This window comes from Lissotriton helveticus, chromosome 9 (genome assembly GCF_964261635.1).
Source record: "Lissotriton helveticus chromosome 9, aLisHel1.1, whole genome shotgun sequence".
In the NCBI taxonomy this organism is placed as follows: domain Eukaryota; kingdom Metazoa; phylum Chordata; class Amphibia; order Caudata; family Salamandridae; genus Lissotriton; species Lissotriton helveticus.
Window position 1 is genome coordinate 987,569,859 of NC_136070.1, and position 26,552 is coordinate 987,596,410.

The following is a 26,552-nucleotide window of genomic DNA, read 5'->3' on the forward strand; positions in this document are numbered from 1 at the left end:
AAAGGGGACAGAAACTCGACCATTGACCACAACCTGTGCCAAGGGTTCGGCATATAACAATTTCACCCAACCAATAAACCCAGGGCCGAAACCAAATTTCTCAAGAGCCGCCCAAAGATAGGGCCATTCTACTGTATCAAAGGCCATCGAGGCATCCAGCGAAGCCAAAATGGCTGGCTCCGTCAGAAGCCCCGCCCTCGCAATGGCTCCGTGGAGACGACGTAGGTTAAGAGCCGTGTTGCGATGCGGGATAAATCCGGATTGATCCGGATGAATCAAGCTGCTGATAACCGTCAGGAGGCGGGTAGCCAGGAGCTTAGCCAGAACCTTGGGTTCGACATTCAACAGGGAAATGGGCCTATAAGACGAACAGAGGTCCCGGGGTTTAGCTTCTTTGGGAATAACAACGATCGTAGCCAGACGCTGATCAAATGGGAGAATACCCCGATCCCGGGACTCCAAAAACATGGTACGAAGATAGGGCGCCACCTTATCAGGACGTAGCTTGTACAACTCAATTGGCAATCGATTCGGGCCCAAAGCCTTGCCTGAACGGAGTGAGCGAATGGCAGTCGCTATCTCGTCCGTAGAGAAGGGGGACTCCAAAGAGACTCGGTCTAAATCGGATACACAGGGCAGAGCTATATCGCGCAACAAGAGGCGAGAGTCATCAACATCACGTTCAGACACAGGGGAATAAACCACACGAAAATAGTCCGCAAAACATTCCACAATCCCAACCGGGTCAGTCACTCGCACACCATTCAAAGTCTGAATCACTGGTACCACACGATTCGCCCTCTCCTTCTTGTCCAACCACGCCAGCAATTTACCCGCTTTGTCCCCCACATCATACAAACGACCCTGTTGTTCCCGAAACATCATTTTAGCCGCATCCGTAACCAGAGACCTATAAGCAAATTGTTTCAGACCCAGGGCGTGAAGTTTACCAGGAGTAACATTCGACTCCAGGTCAGCCTCTATCTCAACAATTTCCCTCTCAAGGTCCACCACCTCCCGATTCTTCGCCTTCTTGGATTCAGCAATAAGGGAAAGGGCCTGCCCACGGATCACTGTCTTAAATGCCTCCCATAGGGACACCGCAGAGGAGACAGACCCCTCGTTGTCTAGAAAGTAATTGTCCAACGACTTGATCAAGAGACCACGGGTCTCGGGGGAGGTGAGGTACCATGGATTGATAGGAGCCACCCGGCCCGCCGCCTCCACCCCCACCTCAAAACAAAGCCAGAGCGGAGAATGGTCCGAGATGCCCCGGGGGAGGTGTCTAATCTCCCGAACAGCCGGCGACTGCGCCGCAGGCATCAGGAAATAATCCAGTCTAGACAGACTCCCATGGGCCCCGGAATGGAAAGTGTATTGAAGCTGAGTAGGGTGCATGAGTCTCCAACAATCCACCAAACCAAAAGTATCCAGAAACCCACCCAGCCATTGTTGGGCCGAAGGAGTGTCCCTAGGGGGGTGACGATCATGTAGACCGGAGAACACAGAATTAAAGTCCCCTGCTATGAAGAGAGTACTATCAGGGAGGCTCAACAACACTCGACCCAAATCGGAAAAGGCAGAGGTCTGTAGACCGGGGGGCACATAAACGGCAAACAGGGAAAGGGTCCGACCCTCATAGCGTCCCACGAGGACGACGGAACGCCCCTGATCATCAAGGATCACATCATCAATTGCCAGGGGGGGGGAAGCCCGAACAAGGATACCCACCCCCCTGGAACCCGTGGTAAACCCCGAATGTGCGACGAGGCGATAGCCCCACCTATTCATTGCACGACATGTATTGCCCACCAGATGGGTCTCCTGTAGAAAAACAATATCAGGAGACAAACGTCGTAGACATCGCAACACCACACCCCGCTTTATACGATCCCCCAGACCATTGACATTCCACGAAATAAACCTCAACCCGCTACCCCCCATCCCACACGGTGATGCCGAAACCCCCCCCCAATGAGCATGACACAGAAAACATCATTAGCAAGATAGAATCGCCTTGAGAAAACAAAACATAAACATCAAACTTCCCAGCAACCCACCCCCCAACGAACAAGAAAACACCCCCCACCCTGCACCCCTGCAAGAAGCTAAAGAGCCACCCCAACATGCAGTGTGCCTGTCGCCCAAGAACCCCCATTCTACAAAAAGACCCCGGAGGAGGAAAGGCCCTGTCCCACCCGCCACCCCGATCAAGACAAATAACGAGGAGAACACACAGAAAACAGAGGCACTTAGGCATAAAATCCCAAAAGAAGTTACGCTGCAAGGAAACCCGGGCATAGACAATTAGTTCAGCTCTCTATACCACCCTCGGCACCACCCGGGTGTTCAGCAGGCTCAGTCCCAGGAGGTCGGTCCGGCAGAGAGTCTAGCCAGTCATTCACTGACTCAGGCCGATCAAAGAAAAAGGTCCGGTCATTGTACTCAACTCGCAGTCTGGTCGGAAAAAGCATAGCGTAGCGCAGTCCCAGGTCCCGGAGACGCTTCTTGACTCCACGGAAGCCCATACGCTGTTTCTGCACCAATTGAGAAAAGTCCGGGTAGAAGTTCACCGTGGCATTCTCAAAGGCCACCGGGCCCTTCACACGCGATGCCTGCAGGATAGCGTCCCGGTCCCTATAGTGAAAGAGTTTCGCAACAATAGGCCTCGGCGGGGCGCCCGGCTTGCCCTGGCCTCCCGGAACACGATGGGCACGTTCCACTGCGAAGAATTTACTCAACCCAGACGGAGAGAGGTAGTTCTCTATCAGGTCCTCGACAAGGAGATCAACAGAATGCGGGTCCGGATTTTCCGGAACGCCAACCACACGCACGTTACAACGACGTGCCCTGTTTTCAAAGTCCTCCAAGCGCCGGGTCATGAAATCGTTCACCCTTCGGAGATTGCCAATCTCCGTCTGTATCTCCGAGACGTCTGGAGGCTGGATGACTTGATATCCGATGACTTCACCTTCTCATTGGTTTTAGATAGGTCGGCCCGAATCAAGTTCACATCAATGGCCACGGTGTCGATTTTGTGGGCCAAAGCTTCATACTGTTGGCCTATTGTTTCCTTCATGCCAGAAATGGCGCCCACGATGTCCTGCAAGGACGGCTCCATTGACGAGTCCACAGGGTGGTCAACTGCACTCGGGCCAGGCAAGGCGGCTCCAGGGGACCCCTTCGAATGGGTGTACCGGTCCATAACGTTAGACTGGACCGGGCCCCCACGCAGGGGCGTTTTGGTCTTTCGTGTCTCTCGGTCCCCTCTGCCCGCCATGTTGAAGACCGCGTCACAAGGGACACACTCGACCCGATGGAAATGGCCGCAGGAGAGTAGGGCGTTGAGACCAAAAGGCAGCGGCGAGGGTACCACTAGGTGTGAACCAGTCCGGAAGGACAATAAGCTAGCCAAAGGCACAACAGCGGTCTCGTGCGCTGGACCCAGCAAGGGCCAGACACCTCCGCCAGATGTCTCAGTCTGAGGCAGAAACAAAACCGAAACTTAAGAGGGGGACCCACGAGTCGAATCCCCCTGCCGCTGTTGTTCAACTCAGAGTCGGCCACAGTGCCTCACCCAGACCCGGGCGCACCTCGAGGGCGGACCCCGAAAGTTTGAGTCGTCGTATCTTCGGCGCCCCTGGTCCAAATCAAATTCCAAAAACCACAGGAAGATCAGCCTGGTGTCCTCTGTACAAATCCTCGTGAAGAATCAGGATATGTTCAGGATATCATGCCGGGAGTGGCGGGGGTCCGGAGAGCGCTGTGCTCACGCGGCCATCACGGATGCCCGCCAAGCTCCTCCTCTACTGTGGTAATATTAAGACATAATATACTAAAAGAAAAAAGATTCCAAGTTGAGCAGTTTCTCATGTTACAGTACAGCTAATATTGTTTTCTCAGCAGACTGTAAAAAAATGCTGTATCAGCAGTTCGATTCAGAAAAGGGGGTGGTGATGAACAGAGTGCCTGAATTAAGCAGACCACTCTTACCCAGTCGAAAGATCAGGGCTTGATCCATCACCGTTTTTTAGCTCACTGCACCATCCCAGCTCAGAACTTGGCTATATGCAAATTAGTCTGTTCCTGTCCCAGTGCATGATGGGAACAGGGCAAACCAAACTACCAAGCCAATTCTTATACTGGGAAGGAAACAAGCTTCCGGGGACCGGTTTCTGCCATTTCAGGCGTCTTCGGCCCGGCTTGCTTGAATCCTGATGGTGCAATGAGCAAGGGACTCACATCTGAGTATACCCTTCCACGCTTATGGTGGACAAAATGATTCAGGAAAGGGGGTGGTGATGAACAGAGTGCCTGAATTAAGCAGACCACTCTTACCCAGTCGAAAGATCAGGGCTTGATCCATCACCGTTTTTTAGCTCACTGCACCATCCCAGCTCAGAACTTGGCTATATGCAAATTAGTCTGTTCCTGTCCCAGTGCATGATGGGAACAGGGCAAACCAAACTACCAAGCCAATTCTTATACTGGGAAGGAAACAAGCTTCCGGGGACCGGTTTCTGCCATTTCAGGCGTCTTTGGCCCGGCTTGCTTGAATCCTGATGGTGCAATGAGCAAGGGACTCACATCTGAGTATACCCTTCCACGCTTATGGTGGACAAAATGATTCAGAAAAGGGGGTGGTGATGAACAGAGTGCCTGAATTAAGCAGACCACTCTTACCCAGTCGAAAGATCAGGGCTTGATCCATCACCGTTTTTTAGCTCACTGCACCATCCCAGCTCAGAACTTGGCTATATGCAAATTAGTCTGTTCCTGTCCCAGTGCATGATGGGAACAGGGCAAACCAAACTACCAAGCCAATTCTTATACTGGGAAGGAAACAAGCTTCCGGGGACCGGTTTCTGCCATTTCAGGCGTCTTCGGCCCGGCTTGCTTGAATCCTGATGGTGCAATGAGCAAGGGACTCACATCTGAGTATACCCTTCCACGCTTATGGTGGACAAAATGATTCAGAAAAGGGGGTGGTGATGAACAGAGTGCCTGAATTAAGCAGACCACTCTTACCCAGTCGAAAGATCAGGGCTTGATCCATCACCGTTTTTTAGCTCACTGCACCATCCCAGCTCAGAACTTGGCTATATGCAAATTAGTCTGTTCCTGTCCCAGTGCATGATGGGAACAGGGCAAACCAAACTACCAAGCCAATTCTTATACTGGGAAGGAAACAAGCTTCCGGGGACCGGTTTCTGCCATTTCAGGCGTCTTCGGCCCGGCTTGCTTGAATCCTGATGGTGCAATGAGCAAGGGACTCACATCTGAGTATACCCTTCCACGCTTATGGTGGACAAAATGATTCAGAAAAGGGGGTGGTGATGAACAGAGTGCCTGAATTAAGCAGACCACTCTTACCCAGTCGAAAGATCAGGGCTTGATCAGGGCTTGATCATCACCGTTTTTTAGCTCACTGCACCATCCCAGCTCAGAACTTGGCTATATGCAAAAATAGCCAGGTTCTGAGCTGGGATGGGGCAGTGAGATAAATAACGGTGATGGATCAAGCCCTGATCTTTGGACTGGGTAAGAGTGGTCTGCTTAATTCAGACACTCTGTTCATCACCACCCCCTTTTCTGTATCGTATCAGCAGTTCAGCATAGAATCTTATGGATTTAAACTCAACAGTATTTCCTGTTTGCAAGTTTGTACACCATACTCATTGAATGAAGCTTTCAACATTGATCGTCGTTCTTCCGCTAAAGCTGGGCACAGGCATACAATTAGTATAATATTTTATTTTTCTGATTTACACAATCTGCAGAGCTACTCTGTTTTTGGCTTATTCCATCTTTTTCCAATGTATTCTCCTGGGGTGCAACCATATTGGTAATGCACAAAAACAATTTCTAAAGAAAGTGACCATGCTGCCTCCAGATTCAGTTGTTGCTCAAGTGTCTTTTATCTATTAATCAAGTCCCAGGCATGAGATCTGGTAGCCAGCAATTCTTTATCTTTAAAGAGTGATAGTTTCTTTACTGATAAGTTAACATATTTTTTGAAAACTGTTTTGAGAGTATGAATATTTCCATAGGTATTGAATTCCTAGCTCTTCAATCGATTGATTAAGATACCTACAAGCTGGCACATCCATATTCTGTTGTAGTTCCTTCCATATAGCTTGGCCTTGTTGATTGTCAGAAGATGACTTGATTCTATTCCAAGTTTATATATGGGCCCCTTTTCTGGTGAGCAATTGATTAACTAACCCGAACTTTAACCTTATCAGAGCTGGAGATACATTTGGGGGAAGACGAAATAGTGATCTGAAAACCTTTGACAACTATAGGGCCCAATTACAATGCCGGTCGGACGAGCATCCAACCTGCATCGTTGCGGTAAAGGGACCAGCCGACAGGTAGTTGGCGGTCCCGACCGCAAAATTAGGATCCAATCTCCATGGAGAGGGTCGTAAACAGGCCTCTTTGCAGTAAGGCTTTTGCTGCGGCCCGGAAAAGGGCTGCAGCACAAGTCCCAATGCCAAAAGCCATGTTTTAAACATCCCTATGGCCCGTGGCAGGCACCATGCTGTGCCTGCCACACAATGCAACGATATTTAGGGGGACACCACATGTGCCCCCCAGGGCCCATAGTGGAGGGCAATGGGGGACAGAGCCCTGCTAGCATCCCCAAAAAAGTCCCTTTCCGCAAGCCCTTTAACAATGGAAGAACTGAAATGAAATGGATGGCGGAAAGGTGGATCGTAATGCCCACAGCTGTGCCTGAGAAGGCACCGCCTCCATTGTGGAGTAATGCGGTCCGCCCGACTGCATCGTAATGCAGCGGTCTGACCGCAAATATAGATGTTGCTGGGATTGACACCGATGGCACATCAGTGTCAGTCCCTCAAACATCGTAATCCGATCCTTAGTGTTTACCAGAACATCATCTCTCCCTGGAAGGATTTTGCTTTCATATGTAATGGTGGGCATCAGTTTTGCTGAGATGACTTTTAATAAGGCGTCAAAGCTTGGTCCTGCTAGAATTCTTTGTAAAGACTGAAAGACCAAGGTTAAAGATGTAGCTTTCCTCTTCAAATCTTTTTTAGCTGTTGATAAGAGGCCATGTCATCAAATAATACACCCAGGTATCTGTAAGCAGATCTCAACTCTAATTGGTTCCCACCTAGGAACCAACTCTTCCTTTTTATTATTCTTCCTCTAACTTACATCACTATTGATTTTTTAGGCTAACTGTCATACCATTTATTATGGAGTATGAATACAACTATGAGCTGAGTGTGATCTTGTCCCAAGGGCAAACCTTTGTGTGGCTTTGCCCAAGATCGGGGTTCCGCAGGGACTATTGTCCCCAATACAGGCTTTTTATACAGAAAACTTTGCGAGGGTTAGGTGGGGACCACTCTATGGAACTGATGCAAGGCATTCAAATCAGGAGAGGAGTAAGACAAGGGTGTATTTTGGCCCCCACACTCTTTCTTTTGTGCATAAATGACTGCATCCCCTATCTTTTAAATAGTGAAAATGACTCCCCCAAAGGCAAACCTACTTCACTATTGATTTCTTTAGGCTAACTTTCATACCATTTATTATGGAGTATGAATACAACTACGAGCTGCGTTTGAGCTTGTCCCAAGGGCAAACCTTTGGGTGGCTTTGCCCAAGAGTGGGGTTCCGCAGGGATTATTGCCCCCACACTCTTTCTTTTGTGCATAATGACTGCATCCCCTATCTTTTAAATAGCGAAAATGACTCCCCAAAGGTAAAGGATTACAAAATATGGGTGATATGCATAAGAAAGTGGGGGTGCACGTATTAGCTCCAAAATTGTTAATACCGTGCTCCATGACTTTAGAAATGGAGGGATGCGCCTTATTTACAACAATACGATGCACCCCCGCGTTTCTTCCTGCACTGGCGCTAAATTCAGTTGCCTAGCACCAACACAGGCACCCTTGCACCATAGTGCAAGAGTGCCTTCGTTGAGGGAATGGTTGTTTATGTGCAGGAAGGTGTCCCTTCCTGAACATAAACAATGTTTCATGGCAATTTGCTGTTTCTATGTGTGATGCACAATGCAGCACACATAGAAACAGCAAAACGAGGAGAAATAAATCATTTCTCCTTGTTTCGTCATGTAAAGACCAGGTTTTCTCTGGTCTTAATTTTGGGACTGCCTTCTATTAACGCCACCCTCGTAAATAAGAGGCAGCATCGAATTCAATGGGTGTTACTCAGTACACCCACCACAACACCCACTGCATGCCCCTTTCACCCTATCTGTACCGTGAAAGGGGACCTTATTTAACGTGGCTTAATGCCGTCTTGTAAATAAGGCGAAGGGTTTATCGCCACAGGAATGTTACTGAAAGTAACGTTCTTGTGCCTATAGGGGCTTGTATATATGCCCCTGTGTCTCTGTTTTGCAGGTGAGGCTTTGTTATTATGGAAGACTCCTTGTGGTCAGTTCTCTTAGACACATTTAACACTTTCTCGTTAGAGCGCAGCCTGGAAATATTCAGTAACAAAACTAAGAACATGGTCTCCGGTGCCAGGAGGAAACTGTCCAAGAGTAAGGTATTCTCCGAGGGGGGGAGGAGGCGTTCGATAGGGTACATGAGTTTGAATTATTTGGGCGCAAGATTGGAAGATTCCCATAGATGGGTAAGCAAGGTACAGAAAAGGGTTATGACTCTAACAAAAAGAACTGGGTCTATCATAAGACAGGCAGCGCATGGTGCTGTGTTGCGTTATCTTGTGCCAGGGAGGCTTTCAACGGGTGGAGCATGGACGTTCCCACACAGTGCACCAGTGCTAGGAGGGATCAGAAGTGCTCTATATCTGAGTTGATATGGAGCATTTCTGCTCTCTCTCACTTTGCTTGTTGCCCTGCGTTGTGTGAAAACTTAGTGAATCTCCCTCCCTGTGTGGTAGACAACACATACAAAGACACTGTTCATGTTATAAAAAAAAAGAAAGAGATCATATAACTGAATTACAAAGACACAGCTCACATTATTGATCAAATGTACTATTCCTATGTTCTTCCAGTCCAAAAATAGTTTTTTCCACCAGAAGCTAAACTGAGAAGATTACCTGCCCGTTTTCCATGATTGCTGCAGGATACATAGCGCTGCTGGGCCGCTCACGGTGAGCTGGTAACAGCATCACCATTTCTCGGGCATGACGGTACTTATCAGGCAGAGAAGGAGAGCCTAAACACAAGAAAAAACATACCATTAGTGAGGATATAAACAGGTGAAACTGAGCCTTGACCTGTTCATCTGTCTCACCTGCATCGATGAAGTCTTCCGCTTCTGCTAATATTCACACTCTAAATAGGGTGGAGTAGACTTCTGCCAATTTTGGCAGATGTCCCATACCTGCCAAACTTTACAAAACCCCGCCCCAAGTAATTTTTGGTTCAAAAAAAGATTTTAAAAATGGAACATTCTACCAAAACCTGCACAGCTCCAAATATTGCCTAAGTTAGCTTTGATTAATTCTGAAGATCTGACAGCTTTTTTGCTCTTACCTCGTGTGCTGGAGGGTGCAGAGTTGATCAGCTGGGATGGTGCAGAGTGCGTGGAGCTCAGGCTGGAGGTGGAGGGGCTGGCCTGGGATGAGGATAGCACAGACATATTGGTGATAGATCCCTGGTACCTTGAGTGAGGGTAGACAAGCTGCAGGGAAAATCAGAGACTTGAAGGAGGCTAGTCACTTGCTAATTGAATAGCATCACTTGCACAGCTCTCAAAGTGTGTACCCTTTATGTAAAAGCAGAAGACCACACCCACCTGCATCTGGTATATATCCTCAGGGGCCTCGCCCACAGAGCCGTCGGTCAAGATGACCAAGTTCCCCATCTCACTGGACGTGTGCGAGGAAAGCGAGGATGAGGAATGTCGGACAGAACCCAGCATGTTCAAAGGACTGAAAAAAGAGAGAGGGAAGGACAATCTATTGACTGATCAAATTATCTTCATAAAATTTCAAGATGTAATAATCTATTTATTGTTTGTTTATTTCATTTTTTTATATTATGATGTTTTGTAAAGCACGTACAAGGCCCTTTGGCAACACAATGCTTTACATGGAAGCTTGGCAAAAAAATCACACGTAAAATGATGAACTAACAGTAGATCAAATGAAGAGTTAGCAACATCATTAAAATAAAAATCTAAACATTAGTAAGTGAGGAGTTCATATAATACAAACAAGGACATCTAACAATGAATTAGAATGGTCAATTGATGTGTGAGATATACGGTTCCCAAGATTGCCTATTTTGGAAGTTGAGAGACATGACACAAACAGAGGATACATTATATAAATGGTAGGAGATCTGGTGAAGTGGTTGTTCGTGCTTCATTCTGAAGGAAAAACGAATTGGTTCCACAGAGGGTAATTACACAGCATTTCTCCTGAACAAAGATAATGGTGAGTTAGATCTAGTGGAAATGAGAGACTGGGCTATGTCGAAGGCTGCTGTTGGTCAATGCTTGATTGGAAGTCAGCAAGCAAGCACGATGTTGAAGTCACTCATGTCTATCTACTTGCACATTTTTCAGGGATCACTTATCACAGGGATTTACCTCAGTAATACAGCTCAGATGCTTTTTTATGATGACATGGTATTTATACAACATTTGTTCGGTTTTGCTGTTAGATCTCTGGATCCGCATTAAGAGCATGCTTAGCACAATAGCCGTGACTACCACTATGTTAGTAGGTTTACTGACATTCAGTCACATAATAAAATGAAAACTGTTAAGATGAAACCTTTGATAAGGGGTTTTTCATGCCCCACTCATTTCCACAACCATCTAAATGAGGCCCTTAATGTATCTTATGATGTTTGCTTTCTGAGTTCTGTTTACTCCTCAAGACATTCCCATCTTGAATTATCCTTTCACATTAAGGAAGAATGCTAGTGATAAAAAAGTGTTTAAAATCTTTTTTTAAAATGCATTGATTTTATTCATTCAGCATTCATATCCAGATGATGTTCAATGATAAAGGTCATCAATATTAACTTTCTTTGCTTCCTACCCTCAATTATAGTGCCCCCACACCAGTACTCAACAACGCAAAAAAATGAGTAAAGCGAGGAAGCAATACTGTTACCACACACAACAATGTTAGGGGATGTAGGGGGTGCATTTAAGATCAATATTTGTATTGCCTTCTTTGGGTTCATTTTACTACCTACCAGGAACCTCAACTTCTTAAATACTTCCGAAAAAAATGCCATTAAGGAAAATGGATTGTTCTCCCTTAAAAAAATAGAAAATAACAAAAGGTAGTCTGAAATATTTACCTGTAAATCCTAATCCCCATAAAATGTGGCTCTTTTCACACATATAGTTGGTTTATATTTGTACAGGACTTACCTCTGTCTGATAAACCAGTAGGAGGTAATCTTTATCTGGTACATTGTCCATTATTAGCCTTGTGTACATCTTTCTTAACTACTACAAGGAAGGAGAAGAAATAGTAACTTTGAAGATATAGCTACATAGCTAATCAGCAGTGCATCACACATCATCACCAAAAATGACTGTGCCAGGTATAGAACTTCTGGTGCCAGTGTACCCAGTTCTTGAACATTTCTGCCATTGACAGAATACTTGGGGTAAACCACAGGGTAGGATGTATTATTGGTGGAGACGGAAGGACCTGCAGAAGAATAAGTCTAACTTCATGTTCAAGCTATATAACTTCTACTCAGAGGATGTTTACTCAAGATGTGAAATATCAAAAACACAAAAAATCCAATTAACTAAAGCTGTCTAGCAAATGGCACAGGTATGCATGACTCCAACCATGTGCTGACTCATAGCACCTGAGCACCAAAGAGGATTCAGATAGGGTCGTTCCATTTAAATGCCCATAGCTGTTACATCAATTTGTCATCGCCTGACACCAGTACAACACCTGGGACAGAAGAACAAGTTCCTTTCGGTAATGGTCTTTCTGGTGGATGCGCTATCTAACTGTAGATTTCTCATCTTGTGAATACCTTTGGTGTCAGACTGGATCCAGAGAAATTTCTTCAGCAATTTCCTTGTGCATCAATAGGTGTCATCAATAGGTGTCAATAGGTGGGTTCCCCCAAACAAGGATGTTACATCAGGGTCCTTACATAGTTGCAGCTGATGTCCGTTTCTTTCAGATATCTGTCTGCAGCCTTGGACGAAGAGCCTTGGTAATGACATTTTTCCAGAATGCAGATTTCTAAGACTGAATCTTACTAGCATGGAATAAAAGAGTTCATATCCCGAAACATGAAGGCGGGTGGGTCAGTGAGGAATCTGTTATTAGATAGGATGTCCACCACAAAGACCGTTACCAAAGGTTAAGTAACTTATTATTCTGATGGATACTTCCAACCGCAGATTTCTCACCATGTGAAGAGATACCAAAGCAGTACCTTTCCAGATGGTGGGTCTGTGGAATGGTTCAGACAAGGAAATCCTGCAGGACAAATTGGGCAATATTCCCCTCCCATTGTACCTGACTATGCAGGCTTCATGAATGTGTGAACTGATGCCCACATAGCAGCCGGGCAGATGTCCAAGACGGATGTACGTTGTTACAACGCATGCTTTTACCACGCATGCTGTAACAACGCAAGTTTTACAACGCAAGCCTTTACAACGCATTGCTTTGGGGGGTGCTGGATAGTGAATAGTTTAATTTACTATTCCAACTCCAGTCCCCGTGGATAGTAGGGAAGGTGTTGAATAGTAAATTAAAACTATTCCCTATCCTAGCGCCCCCCAGTGCAATGCGTTGTAATGGTTTTCGTTGTAAAACCTGGGTTGTAAAAGCACTGCGTGGTAAAAGTTGCGTGGTAAAGGATGTTTCCTGTCCAAGACTGGCACACCATGAGCACTGGTAACAGCCTTTGATCTCGCAGTATGAGCACATAGGCGGGTTGTTTCTTGCCCAACCATAGCAGATTTTGAAACACAAGACAATTCACCTAGATATAGTTCTCCTCAGCAGAGTATTTCCCTTTTTTGCCCCTGGGAACCCTACAAAGAGCTGATCGGCCACCTGATGGTCCATGATACAATCAATGTAAAGCTCTCTTTGGGTCTAGGTGATTAAGTCTCTCTTTCTATGTAGGTGGATGAGGTGTGGGGAGGAAAGCTGGTAGGGTAATGCACTGTACTATATGGAAAGGTGTGACAACTATGAGCAGAAGTACCGCTTTAGTCCTGAGCACACCCTTGTCTGGGAAGAAGGTATTATATGGTTGATGACAGACAGTGCATGTAGTTCACTCATGAGACAAGCTGACATCATCCCTATCAAAAACGTTGTCTTTAAGGTGAGCAATCAGAGATGGAAGCTGTGTTTTGGCTCAAATGTGGTGCACATGAGTACCGTGAGAACCAGACTTAGGTGCCGCTGAGGAATCCCAAATCGTGTTGTGGGAACATATGGGTCCGCTCTTTTAGAAAACCTATACAACAGGTGATATGAATAAAGAAGTCTGATAAGGTAAACATAAAAAAGGTATAATGAGCCAAAAAGAAATCTTTAACTTTTCGCAAAGCCTTGGTGGGCTAAGGATAAGCAAAAGAGTAATATGTCAGGCAACTGTGCCTCTAAAGGTTGAATATTTGTGGAAGAAAGCCAGAAAACAAACTTCTCCCTGCCTCCCGTCTGGATTGTTTTATTTGGGGGACTCCTGCCTGCCAAGATGACACTCACTATTTCTGGTAGATCAAAAGCTATCAACTGTCGAAACTCAATCTCCAAGAATAGAGGTCTAGTTTGTGCAGGCTCAGATGCAGGACTCTTCCCTGCTGCTTTGACAGGAGGTCCACTCAAAGGGGCAGCTCACAGATGACCTCAAACCAGCAACAATGCATTGGTCACAACAGTTAGCCAAGAATGGGGTAAGGAGAGGGGTCTGCCACTCACCCAGCTGCAGTTCAGTAGCCACCAATGCAGATCTTTTGCATTCTTCTCCAACATCTGGATGGAATCCAAAATGTTCCCAGGTGCTGAGACTTCAGATCCAACTGCAGAGCTCACATATGCCACCTGGCATGGCCCATGGCAGGATGCAAAGAGCCAAGAGGATATGAAGTCTCAGAACCACTCTCCCAGCGACCCAGATCAAGGGTTGAAACATCAGTATCATAGTCCAAATGTCCAGGACTCGCTAAGGCAGAGTGAAGGCTCTATAGAGCCTCATGTCCAAGGTGGTTCAGATGAAGTGGAGCCTCTGTGAAGGAGTCAGGTGTGATTTCGGTATGGTGATGAAAAACACTAGCAATGCCAACAGGTTGGTTGTCATCTGGAGGTGATCCATGACTGTCTGAAGTGAAACCTGCCTTGAGCAACCAGTCGTTGAGGTATGGGAAGGCTGGTGTGCCACCTCAAAAGGTGGGCAGTGACCACCACTATTACCTCCGTAGCCAAACAAGGTACACTGGTAACGCCAAAGGGAAGCACTGATAATTGAAAGTGCTGATGCCAATAGGCATTGTGCAGTTCCAAATCTACCATCTCCTGGATCCACGGCAGATAGAACTTGGGCCAGGGTGAGAATTTTAAATGTTTCCTTAGCGAGGAAAAAGTTCAGAAGGCGAAGATCGAGGATATGGCGGAGGCCTCCCTCCTTCTTCGGCACCAGGAAGTAATGGGAGTAACAACCAGTCCTGACTTTCTAATGCCGGCACCCTCTCTATGGCTTCCTTGTCCAAAAGAGCTTGAACTTCCCTTTGCAGAATGGATAAGTGATCATCGAAAAGGCATGGAGGTGCAGGAGGCATTTTCAGATGGGTGGAGAGGAAAGGTAAGGCGCATCCATTTTGGATTATTTGGAGAACCCATCGGTCTGATGTGATGCTGTGCCATATGTGGATGTAATAGGCTGTCTGACCTCCCAACGGGCACCCGTGGGCCTCCAAGAACAAATGACGGTGGTTTTACGGTGGCTGTAGGGTGCAGGGCCAGAGGATTGGATACTCTAGTGCACCTGGGGGCCTGGACACTGGTGGTTGGATCCCTGAACTCTGCTTCGAAAGGCTTGGGAGGTCTGTTGCTGCTGAGGCAAAGTTTAGTATGGCCTCTGCTGGAAACCCTTTAAAAGTGATGAAATTATTCCGGGAACTGCCTCGTAGCCGGTGCTAGTCCAAGGGAACATACAGTGGCCTTGTTTTATGTGAAGCACTCCAAGCCTGAGTCTGCCTTGTCTTTGAAGAAGTGTGCCGTCAAATGACATGTCCATCAGAGATTGTTACACATAATTGGAGAATCCCGTGAAACAAGTCTAAGCATGGCCCTGAAGCACCACACTTGTCCCTACTGCCCTAGCCAAGCAGTCAGTAGTTTCCAGGATCGAGCAAACAACATACTTGGCTACTTCTTGACTATTGTGTATGATGCGCTGAAGGTTTATCCTAAGGTCCTCCCGGACAAATGGCATGATCCCCGCCACCATGTCCCATAACACATTCAAACAGTGATCCTGGAGGCAAGTTGAATGAACAGAACGTAGGACAAGGCTAGCAGAGAAGAGCAAACACTTCATGAACGTCTCCATACGGTTCGACTCTCTACCCAGCGGGATAGTCAGAAGCGCATTGGGATTAAGTCTGTTGGTAAATACCTAGATTACTAGGTTCTCTGGTGAGGGATGTTGCAGGAAAAAGGCAAGATCGCCCTGGGCAGGCCCATGTCTCCTCATTATCTCTCTGGTGACTGGTGTGCAAAATCCTGGTTTCACCCAGTTGCGCAGAAGTTATTGTCAATGAACAGCAAAAGAGCCTCCTGTGAGTTCTGCCTTGGCTGCAGGATCACCATGAAGACATTGGACGTGACCTCAGTGGTGGGAAGTTTTAGTCTTAAGACCTCTGCTGCCCTCCTGATTACCATTGCAGATGAGGCAGACTCTTCTGTGGCTATAACAGGAGTGGGTGATTGAAGGCCGGTGTCTGGGGAGGTATTGAGGCGACAGGAGTCTTTGGGAACCAAGAAAAGGTTTTCATCACCATAAACATGTGAGCTGTCATCATCATAAGGATCAGGCAGGTTGTGGCATATTGGAAGCACCTCCAAATCTGAATGTGCTAGTGGATGAGATGAGTATGATTTTGGTGGAGGTTATGGTGGCTTAACAACCTCGGTGCTGGCTTTAATATCTGGAGTCACAGCGTAGATCACTTAGGGGTCTAGGTTCTGGTCTTGGCCTTGGCCACAAAGTCGGAGCTGAACCCGGAATGGGATGATAGGACACGTTGGTATCGGAGGTAGACCTCCTTCTGCTGCACCATCGACGAAGGGCCTAGGAACTTTGGCTGAAAACATATTGAAGACCGAGGCCGTAACTTAGAGGAACCCTGGGCAGCATGTGACTCTTTGTGGTGGGAGTGGTGGGAGGAGGGGGATTCGTGCTTAAGCTTCTTGTGCTACTTCTGATTCTATGACTTGCCTGATGATTTCTATGCGGAAGAAGAGTTCTTGAGAGACCGGCCTCATGAAAGAGAACACAACAGCACCTTCAATTTCGAGGAGGACCAGGCCTTTCGAGTCTTTCGGCGATGCTCCAGGATGTAGAGCTTGGCATATAGCATTTGTCGCATGAGGAACCCAAACACCAGAGATGGCACAACCGACACGCAAGGGAATTGGTGAAGAAAATTCGTAAGGGGGATACTCGCAAGGGTGTGTAGTCTGCAGTTGGAAATGTCCATCAGAAGTAGTGTTTCCTGCCACTGTCACAGCATGAACAAACAGTGGCAATGTCAATAGATCCAGGTTTATAGGAATGTGGTATGATAATGTGAAGCATTACAGTAAATAGCATGGGAATGGATATGCATTTGTGTGGAAGTAAAGAGCTGTAAAATAATATTGGTGATTGCTCAAAGGTTCGGTGAAAGCTGCACTTTCAAACCAGACATACATATCCATGTACGATAATTGCAGCGCTCAACCTCGAACATTGGATCACCAACTGCGCCAACGACCTCGCCCCACCCAAGAACACCCACAGCAAGACCACCACCAGAAAACCCTCATGGTTCACGGACACCCTCAAAGCAGCAAAGAAAGCCTGCCGAACTCTCGAAAAGACCTGGCGCAAAGAACGGACAACGGAAAACTTGACAGCCCTATAATCCGCCTCCCGCGAATACCATCAGCAGATCCGGAACACCAAGAGGACATCGCTCAAGGAACGACTAGACAACAACGCCCACAACAGCAAATAACTCTTCAGCATCGTCAACGAGTTCTCGAACCCGAACACCAGCAACAACGACATCACCCCTTTGCAAGACCTCTGCAACTCCCTTGCCACGTTTTTTCACCGCGAGATTGCAGACATACACGACAGCTTCGGACCGCAACCTCCACCTCCGGACACCAGCCCTATGACCCCCACCAACACCATCAACTCCTGGACCCCCATCAGCAGTGAAGATACCATCCACGTCATGAACACCATCCACTCCGGCTCCCCCTCCGACCCGTGCCCCCATCACATCTTCAACAAGGCCGACACCATTATCGCACCTCACCTGCAGAACGTCATAAACAGCTCCTTCACGTCAGCCACCTTCCCTGAGAGCTGGAAGCACGCAGAGATCAACACCCTCCTGAAAAAACCCTCCGCAGACCCCAGGGACCTCAAGAACTTCCGGCCCATCTCACTTCTCTCCTTCCCGGCTAAAGTCATCGAGAAGACCGTCAACAAACAGCTGACCGCGGTCCTCGAGGACAACTCGCTCGACCCTTCCCTGTCCGGATTCCGAGCAAACCACAGCACCGAGACCGCCCTCATCGCAGCCACAGACGACATCAGAACCATGATGGACGACGGAGAAACAGCCGCCCTCATCCTCTTGGACCTCTCAGCAGCCTTTGACACCGTATGCCACCGCATCCCAATACACCGCCTCAACGACACAGGAATCCAGGGGAAGACCCTGGAATGGATCACCTCATTCCTCACCGGCAGAACCCAGAGAGTCCGACTCCCCCCCCTTCCGCTCCTCGGCGACCGAAATCATCTGCGGCGTACCCCAAGGATCCTCACTCAGCCCAACACTCTTCAATATCTACATGAGCCCCCTCACCACCATCGCACGCAAGCACAACATCAATATCATCTTGTTAGAAACGGGACCTCCGGCTGGCCAAGGCTTGCGCCAAGGTCAGTCAGAGACCACCATTTCCAAGGTCAGGGCAAGGGAGTCACACACCAAGATAACCCCCGCTCACCCTCTAGGTAACGTGGCGCGAGCAGCAAGGCTAATCTCAGAGGCGATGTGTAAAGCGTTTGCGCGCGCACCCCAGCGACAACAACCAAAGGCCCACCACAAAGGAAACTCCACACAAGGTTATATAAAAAAATAGCCTTTGTATTATAATAATAAAAACACATTAGATAACACACACACTTTACAATGTGCCAACAGGCACGGGCAAGATTTACAAGGGATTATGTACAGGACAGGGCCACCTGGACCACTGTCAGGGGTATGCACTTTTTAGAATGAATACTTGTAGGTATAACGCTTTAGCACATCAACATATAATGACTGTAACACAGAAATAGAAAATGTAGCATACAACCAGTAACTACTGGTAAAGGGAAAATACCTCCTACGCCACCCTAAACACTGTAGGGAAATCACGCAGGGAACTAGGACCTTATCATCAGGACCTATGGAAGGAAAACCTATCACCTAAGCAAGTCACATTTAGCAAAGGGAAGGAAACCTAAAATAATCACCTAGGCAAGTAACATTTAGCAAAGGCAATCAAACATCAACTTTCCTCTAAGCAGGTCACTTTTAGCAAAGGGAAATAAAAGCACAAGGCATTACCTAAGCAGGTCACTTTTAGCAAAGGTAATGACACCAACAATCCTCTAAGCAGGTCACTTTTAGCAAAGGGGATAAACACATAGAGAATTACCTAAGCAGGTCACTTTTAGCAAAGGTAACAACAAACATTCCTCTAAGCAGGTCACTTTTAGCGAAGGGGAATAAAAGAACAAAGAATCACCTAAGCAGGTCACTTTTAGCAAAGGCGATAAAACAAACAATTGCACATGAAACATTAAAACACATTCAGAGGTGCAGGTAGAACATTTGCGCAGAAATCAAATAAGCAGGAATCATAAATTGCGCAGGGTGCACATGGCACAACATTAGAAATGTCCCTCAGGCCAACTGGCCTCGAAAGGGGCTGAAATGCCCTGAGTCTCAGTGTCAGGGGGCCTGCGCAGGCAGCACAGAACACAAAGCCTAAACGTAGCAACTGTCCACTAAGTGCTGGACAGTTGTAAATAACAGTTAGGCAAACGTTGGAGCCTCGTGGGCTCAAGGACAAAAGGTGGACAAGGAGCCTCTCAGGGGCTCGCAAAACAAATGCGCAAATTAGAGCTTCAGCACTCTTAATCAATTAAAATGGCCCCCAGAGCCTCTCTGGCTCGCAATCAATGAGGGCGATGAGCCTCGCTGGGCTCGAAGAACAACTGTGCCCCCCACGAGCTCCTCTGGCTCGTAAATCCTCTATGGCTGGGGCGAGAGCCTTCCTGTGGCTCAATAAATCAATAAAATGCCCCTCAGAGCCTCGGGGCTCACTCAAATGCCACAGAGCCTCTCTGGGCTCGGACACAGCTAGGGCCTCACTCGGCCCGCACACAGAAGGGGAGGGGCGGGCACCGACAACGTGCCCCGACGCCCTCCTCCCTTCCTCTACTCTCCCGCCTCACTCACCGGCTGAGTCGCTGGGCGGCTCGGGGCTCCTCTGCCACTCCGGGGCTCTCCTCTCGATCGGGAGCCTCGGGACGACGCGCCGGCCGCTTCCTGCTCCTTTGGCCTGGCTGGATGACGCGGCGGAAGGCTCGGCCGGCTGGGCCAATCCCAGCGCGGCCGGGCTGTGACGTCAGCGGCTGCTTCCTTGCGTCCCCGGGCTGCGGCGGTGATCACGGGCGATGCCGGGTGGGCTCCGGCTCGCAATCAATAAAAGAACACGGGGCAATGCCGGGTGGCACCGGCTCCCCAATTAAAAGATAAAGCGAGGTGGCACTCGCTACGCCGAAAATCGGCGAGATCGGCTCCACTGCCGGGTGGGCACCGGCAATGTCAATAAAGCGCTCCCAAGCGCTCTGGGAGCAAAGGAGAAGCGCGCTCAGCGCTTCAAGGAAATAAAAGCGCGCCTAGCGCTATAAATCAAAATCAGAGTGCCTCCAGGCACAGCAAAGCTCCAGAAAGGTCTAGAGGCAGGCAGAGGGGCAAGGCAGGGCCAGAGCCAGCACACTGGGTCTCCAGGCAGGGAGACAAGCCAAGTGGCGGTCCTCCTGGCCCCAGCAGCAGCAAAGCCCCCTCTGGCAATGATCCCAAAGTAGAACAACTTCTGTGGGGACACAGCCCCATTTTTATACCATGAATTCCTTTGTTAGGAGGTGCAGGGTGGGGGGAAACCAGTTGCAGCTGGCTTGGGAGTACCCTTGATGGCCCAACCACCCCTTTCATTCACTGGGGAGGCTAGGGTCATTAGACAAACCACAGGGGGGCGGAGCCAGCATTGTGTGGGGAAAAACCCAGCCCATCCAGGACACAGATCTACTCCTCCCACACATCACTCATGCTGATCTCACACTCACCACCGGGCAGACCCATCCAGACTTCCTGGAGCCTGGCATGCCAGCCAGCTCCAGCCAATCACGCTCCAGTACCCTCACGGCACACATACATCAATGTCCAGAAGTAGCACTTCCCTTCTAGACACATACATGCCGCAGACACCATCTTGCAGCATTCGCTCTCACGAGTTCATACATACTAAACTCGAGCCTGCACTCCCCACACATCAGGAACTACCAGGGCACACACATTCCCCATGCATTCCTATGGGAGGGCAGGCCAGCCATACTACACGCACGCACTTTCACTCTGGGACACAGGGAAAAAGTGCGCCAAGACCCAAAAATCACTACACAGGGTCACAAATAAAGGCAAAAAGATTAGGGGTGAACCTGCCCTAAGGCCCAAGTCTAACACATCTCATATGCCGACGACACCCAGCTGATACTCTCCCTCACCAAGGACCCAGCCACCGCCAAAAACAACTTCCAGGAAGGAATGAAAGAGGTAGCAGACTGGATGAAGCGCAGCCGCCTCAAACTTAACTCGGACAAAACAGAGGTCCTCATCCTCGGACAAGCCCCCTCAGCATGGGACAACTCCTGGTGGCGCTCGGCGTTGGGCGCTGCACCGACACCCACGGACCACGCTCGCAACCTGGGCTTTATCCTGGACTCCTCGCTCACAATGACCAAACAAGTCAACGCCGTCTCATCCTCATGCTTCAACACCCTGCGCATGGTCTGGAAGATCTTCCAATGGATCCCCACCGAAACCAGAAGAACAGTCACCCAGGCCCTCGTCACCAGCCGACTGGACTACGGGAACGCCCTCTACGCTGGAAGAACTGTCAAACTCCAGAACCGACTCCAGCGCATACAAAACGCCTCCGCACGACTCATCCTCAGCATTCCTCGTCACAGCCACATCTCAACCCACCTGAAAAATCTCCACTGGCTCCCCGTCAGCAAAAGGATCTCTTTCAGATTGCTCACCCACGCACACAAAGCACTCCACAACAGAGGCCCGGAATACCTCAACAGCAGACTCACGTTCTACACCCCAACCCGCCAGCTCCGCTCCACCAACCTCGTCCTCGCCATCATCCCACGGGTCCGCAGAGCCACCACCGGAGGAAGATCATTCTCCTACCTAGCAGCAAAGACCTGGAACGCCCTCCCCACACACCTATGACTGAACCAGGACCACCTCAGTTTCAGGAAGCACCTCAAGACCTGGCTCTTCGAGCAGTAGCAGCGCCCCCCCCCTCTCCCTCCCCACAGTGCCTTGAGACCCTAACGGGTGAGTAGCTTGCTCTATAAATTTGTTGATTGATTGTTGATTGTTAATGACTGCTCTCCCCCAGTTTGTGCTGCTACCAGAAAAAACACCATCAAATATCTAGTTATCTAAGACACTTTAATAGTATTACAATGTCATGTCTGAGCCCCTGAAAGTTCAAGCAAAGGTCACCGGATAAATAAACAAAATAAACACAGCTGTGTGGAAGGCAAGCACTTTTTGTGGAAGCACACACTTTATGCCCAATCAAATAACATGTAGTCCTGGCTCCTAGCAAGTGGGCGGAGCCAACCCCACTCTCTAGTGATGCTCACATAATTGTCAGGCGACCACTGTGCTGTTGAGCCAGACTATATTTTTTTTCCAGAGTTTGCAATCACGATTTCAAAAGGACAACTTGCTTCACCTCTACTCCAGACTTGCCTCACCTGTACACCTGAATGGAAATCATATTTAAATGATTGCCCCCTGAGACCACAAGCCAAGAACTATTCAACAAGAAGACTACATCGATTTTCACAGGTAAAGCACTTTGGAGGAAATCCTGTTTTAGATTCCTGGGATTTAACCAGGACAATGCAAGGCTAGTTATGACACAGGCACTTCAAGATGTTCTCTTCGTTCTACTTGATTTTCCTAGAACATATTATTCAGTTCCCTGCTGCAAAAGGGATACAGTAACTTCAAAAATGTATAACCAGGGAGCTAAAGGTTTAAAGTTACATTGAATGTATACCTCCCTCTGACCAGTAGCATAAGAGAGAAATACAGTACCTGTGTCTGTGCATAAGTTTGATAGTGTCTGGGCTCATTGGGCTGTGCGTCATTAGGACATTCCCGCGAGGTGTGCTGGCACCAGAACATGATGGGCTCAGTTTATCCAAACCAGGAAGTTCCTAGAAGAGAAAAGAACAAACGAAAGTCCAATTAAGGAGGCCTGAGAATGAAGCCTGATGAATGTCAATTTGGGAAGGACATCAAATTAAGAAGGTAGACATTGCATCATGACTCATGCAGGATACCAACACCATACAAGGAAAACTGCATGAACTTAGGGAAAGTGTTGACATGAAAGAAACAATTTGAGGAGTAGTTTTTTTTGGAAGGTTCTGCGTACCAGAGGAGGATAGATTACATATATAATATATTTCAAAGTAGATTTCCTTACATGATACAGGCTGGAACGCATCATGTGGAATTGGTCTATCAGCTTCTTGTGCAGTGGGCGCATTTCTGGATGCACAAACTTTTCATGTACTGCAAGCCCTACACCAAGTACATGGACCTAGTAGGGAGAAAGGAATTTGTTGAATTATACATGGTTTCTAGAAAAAGACTTTTAAGGCTTTAGGTGCAGCTTCCAAACACACAAGTTAAGCTCTTAATAACCAAAAAGGATATCCAACTGACAACAATGTAATAAAATAAAAACTGTCGAGAACGGTACTGGGCCATCAAGCCACCTATTTTTATGCATTTCAAATTACCAACCGAAATGTACACCAATTCTAACCACGAGGCAATGCTTCTTTATTGAAGTATCGCTCTACCACTTACTGAAGCAATACCCCAAACCCTAAAAAAAAGTGGCATGTGTGAATTTGAACTTCAGGCATAGGATATTAATGAAGCACTGGAGTGGCTTGATATTCATAGAATAGCTATACCCAAACTAAATCCATAATTCTTAATCAGCTTCAGACTGAAGCTTTTTTGGGTTAAAGGCTGAAGACACTTATGAGTTTGGGCTCTTCATTTTTCCTTGTGTTATTTTTACTATTAATATTATTCTTATTGTTCAACATTCTATAACTAAAGATTTATGTTCTTATCCTTGGTCCTTAGGCATGATAGTTTTTAGTCTTTTGGCCGTCACTGTTTTATGGAGTTTTAGGTCCACTATCAGTAAATAGATTTATTTTGACATTCTGCTGTTTGCATACGTTTAATCTTTACTTCACGCCAACCAGGAACCTGCTTTTGTTTGAGTTATGGTTAACATTTTGGTCACGATTGATGTTAGCTCGTCTCAGAAACACATGCAGAATTTTCCTGATAATCCATCAGTACCTGCTATATCTCCCTTTCACTGTAAGTTGTCCATCCAACCTCTCTCACAGGAATAAGGCTATCTGGGTTTTTTTCTCCGGATATCCTGGCGAAATTTAAACTCCTGAGAAGTTTGAGGTCTCCAGGGGTCAGGAAAGCTTTTTGTCCCACAAAGAGTAACAGCTGGACATAAATAGCAATACATCCGAAAAAATACTATGGGGTTATTTGAAGTTTGTCTAGATGGGAAAATCGCTTTGAATCGACGTTTCTCACATCGTGCCAAAATACGTTTTATCTGCCTCATTAAGAAAAGGAAAAATGCTGGCTGATGACTGTGGGGTCATCAAGAACTCCACTGGTGGTCAATCAAACACAGTGAGCTATCCTCCATACATCAAGGGGTTTGTCCTATTTGGTCCTCTTGATGCATTTATTTCTTCCCTGGATCCACCTGGGGAGGCACACTTTCAAGCACAGAAAAAAACAATGGCCCCCAGACACAGGAAGAAAACTTCCAATGCATCAGTAACTGACCATGTGTTTTTAAGAACAAATTCCTGCTTTAGGCGGTTGTGTTGAAAAAGAATGCAGAATGGGTAAACAATCATGTGGCCATTTGACATTTATAGGCAGATTACGATGTCGGTCGGAAAACCTCTGACTGCTAGTTAGAAGCTTTCCGACCGCAGTCCGAGGCTTTCTGACTGACATGGTCAGTTAGCTGATTAAGATGTTGGCAGTCGAAACGAAAACCAGACAGTAATTCCGACGTGGTTCCAACCTGCTCACGGAGTCTTCCGGCTGGTCCGAACCGCACCATAATCTCTAATGGACGGCATTTCTAATATCGGGATTACATTGGGATTGCAATGTGGATTTCCAACAGCCTTTACGTGCAGGCCTTACTGACATGAAAATGCTGTCAGATAGCAACTTTGGCGGCCTACAGTCGGTGGCCAAGGTAGTACCTAGGGTACCCCCATGTGAAACCCTGCACTGTGTGGCATGCACCAAGGTGTGCCTGCCACAGAGTGCAGGGTTTTACACCCCCCACCCCCAATTCTCTATAGGAGTCTGTATTACAGCCAGTTTATGGCCGTAATACAAGCTCCCATACAGAAAAGTGAGTATGCACCCAAACAGTGTTCGGTCGCATTGTAATCAGATGGTCGGAACTGCCGACCGGAGGACGGTTGGTGCTGAGACCGAGACTGTAACGGTTGGAGGCAACTTCGACCAAGATCGTAATAAGCCCCTAAGTGCTGCAGAAAATGTAACTGCTGCACCAGAAATGCACTTTTGGCACAGAGACGCCAACAGGTGGGCAGGGATCTCTAAATATGGTAAACGCACTTTATCTTGGAGCCCCTGACTCCACATTGCGAAAACTGAAAGTTATTCAAAATTGCGCGGCCCGCACCCTACTGCAAATTCCCCGCAGGTTCTCTGCTAAACCTGGACTAATAAGCTTGCACTGGCTCCCTGTTAGGGACAGGATCAGCTTCAAGTCCCTCTGCATTGCCCATCAGTCATTCTGGGAAACTGGTCCAGCAATTAATCTTCCTTTAATTACCCCTTACCTCCCCAGCAGACAGCTGCGTTCAGCTAACGCATTTCTTGCTGTCGTGCCCAAGGTTAAAAGAACTAGTGTGGGAGGCCGTTCCTTCACCCTAAATGTGGCCAGGCTGTGGAACACTCTCCCCCTCCACTTAAGGTCCAATCCAGACCTAACTTCCTTCAGGAAACAACTGAAAACATTTTTGTTTAATAAGTAGGCCCCCTTCAACCACCGTGCCATCTGCCTTACTGTAAGAACACCTTCTAGTCATAGCACTTGGACGCCTCCGGGCAACTTTACAAAACGCATTTTCATTTCATTTCATTTCATCCTCTGCTGAGGAAGGGTGGAGACCAAAGCCTCTGGCGACCTAGTAGCTGGAGGTCCACCAGTCACAGAATAATTGACTTCCTGTACCTCTACACTCATGACCACTGTGTAAAATGTTTACAGGGAAATGACTGGGTGGCTGTATTGACCTTGATTTATATAAATGTGAACTAATAAAAGCCACCTATTTGGGTACAGGTGGACTTTTCGCTTGAAAAGTACTTGAGCATCAGAAATAAACACATCCATATGACAAAATCCATTCAGATATTGAAGCACACCTTTTTAGGGCTGATGGATGTTTCCATTGGAGTACCTTTCTTAACACAATATATTTCTAACTGGACACATTTCACAAACTTTGAATCTTTATGACACACTATGTACAAGCATTTGTTCGTTAAACTTTTGAGTTATGCCACAATTAATTAGTTCCTTCAAATGAAGAATTTAAGACACACAAACATTGATCACTTTGGAGGATACAGTAATTATATAGCAAACTCTACCTTGTTCTGATTGAGGCTGATTTGGTAACATGATTTCTGAATAATACCCTACACCTGTACAACATAAGCATATTGCAAGAAAACAGAGAGTTCGGTGACCATATAAAGACAACACGATGTATACCGTTCTGAGGTTTAAGGGGACTCCTGTGTGAACTACAATAATCATTTAATGTACGGATGAAGTACATTATTCCACAT

General features: G+C 47.4%; 1 protein-coding gene across 1 annotated transcript in view; it reads right to left on the reverse strand.

The window, feature by feature from the left end:
- DOCK3 (dedicator of cytokinesis 3) overlaps positions 1–26,552 on the reverse strand; it is a 1,382,531-nt gene that overhangs the window by 53,981 nt on the left and 1,301,998 nt on the right. The window contains exons 45-49 of the mRNA XM_078661294.1: positions 23,071–23,187; positions 22,677–22,798; positions 9,774–9,909; positions 9,512–9,659; positions 9,073–9,191 (exon numbers count right to left, since the gene is read on the reverse strand). Of these exons, the coding sequence (XP_078517420.1) occupies positions 9,073–9,191; positions 9,512–9,659; positions 9,774–9,909; positions 22,677–22,798; positions 23,071–23,187 (642 nt within the window). The remainder of the gene's footprint in view (positions 1–9,072; positions 9,192–9,511; positions 9,660–9,773; positions 9,910–22,676; positions 22,799–23,070; positions 23,188–26,552) is intronic.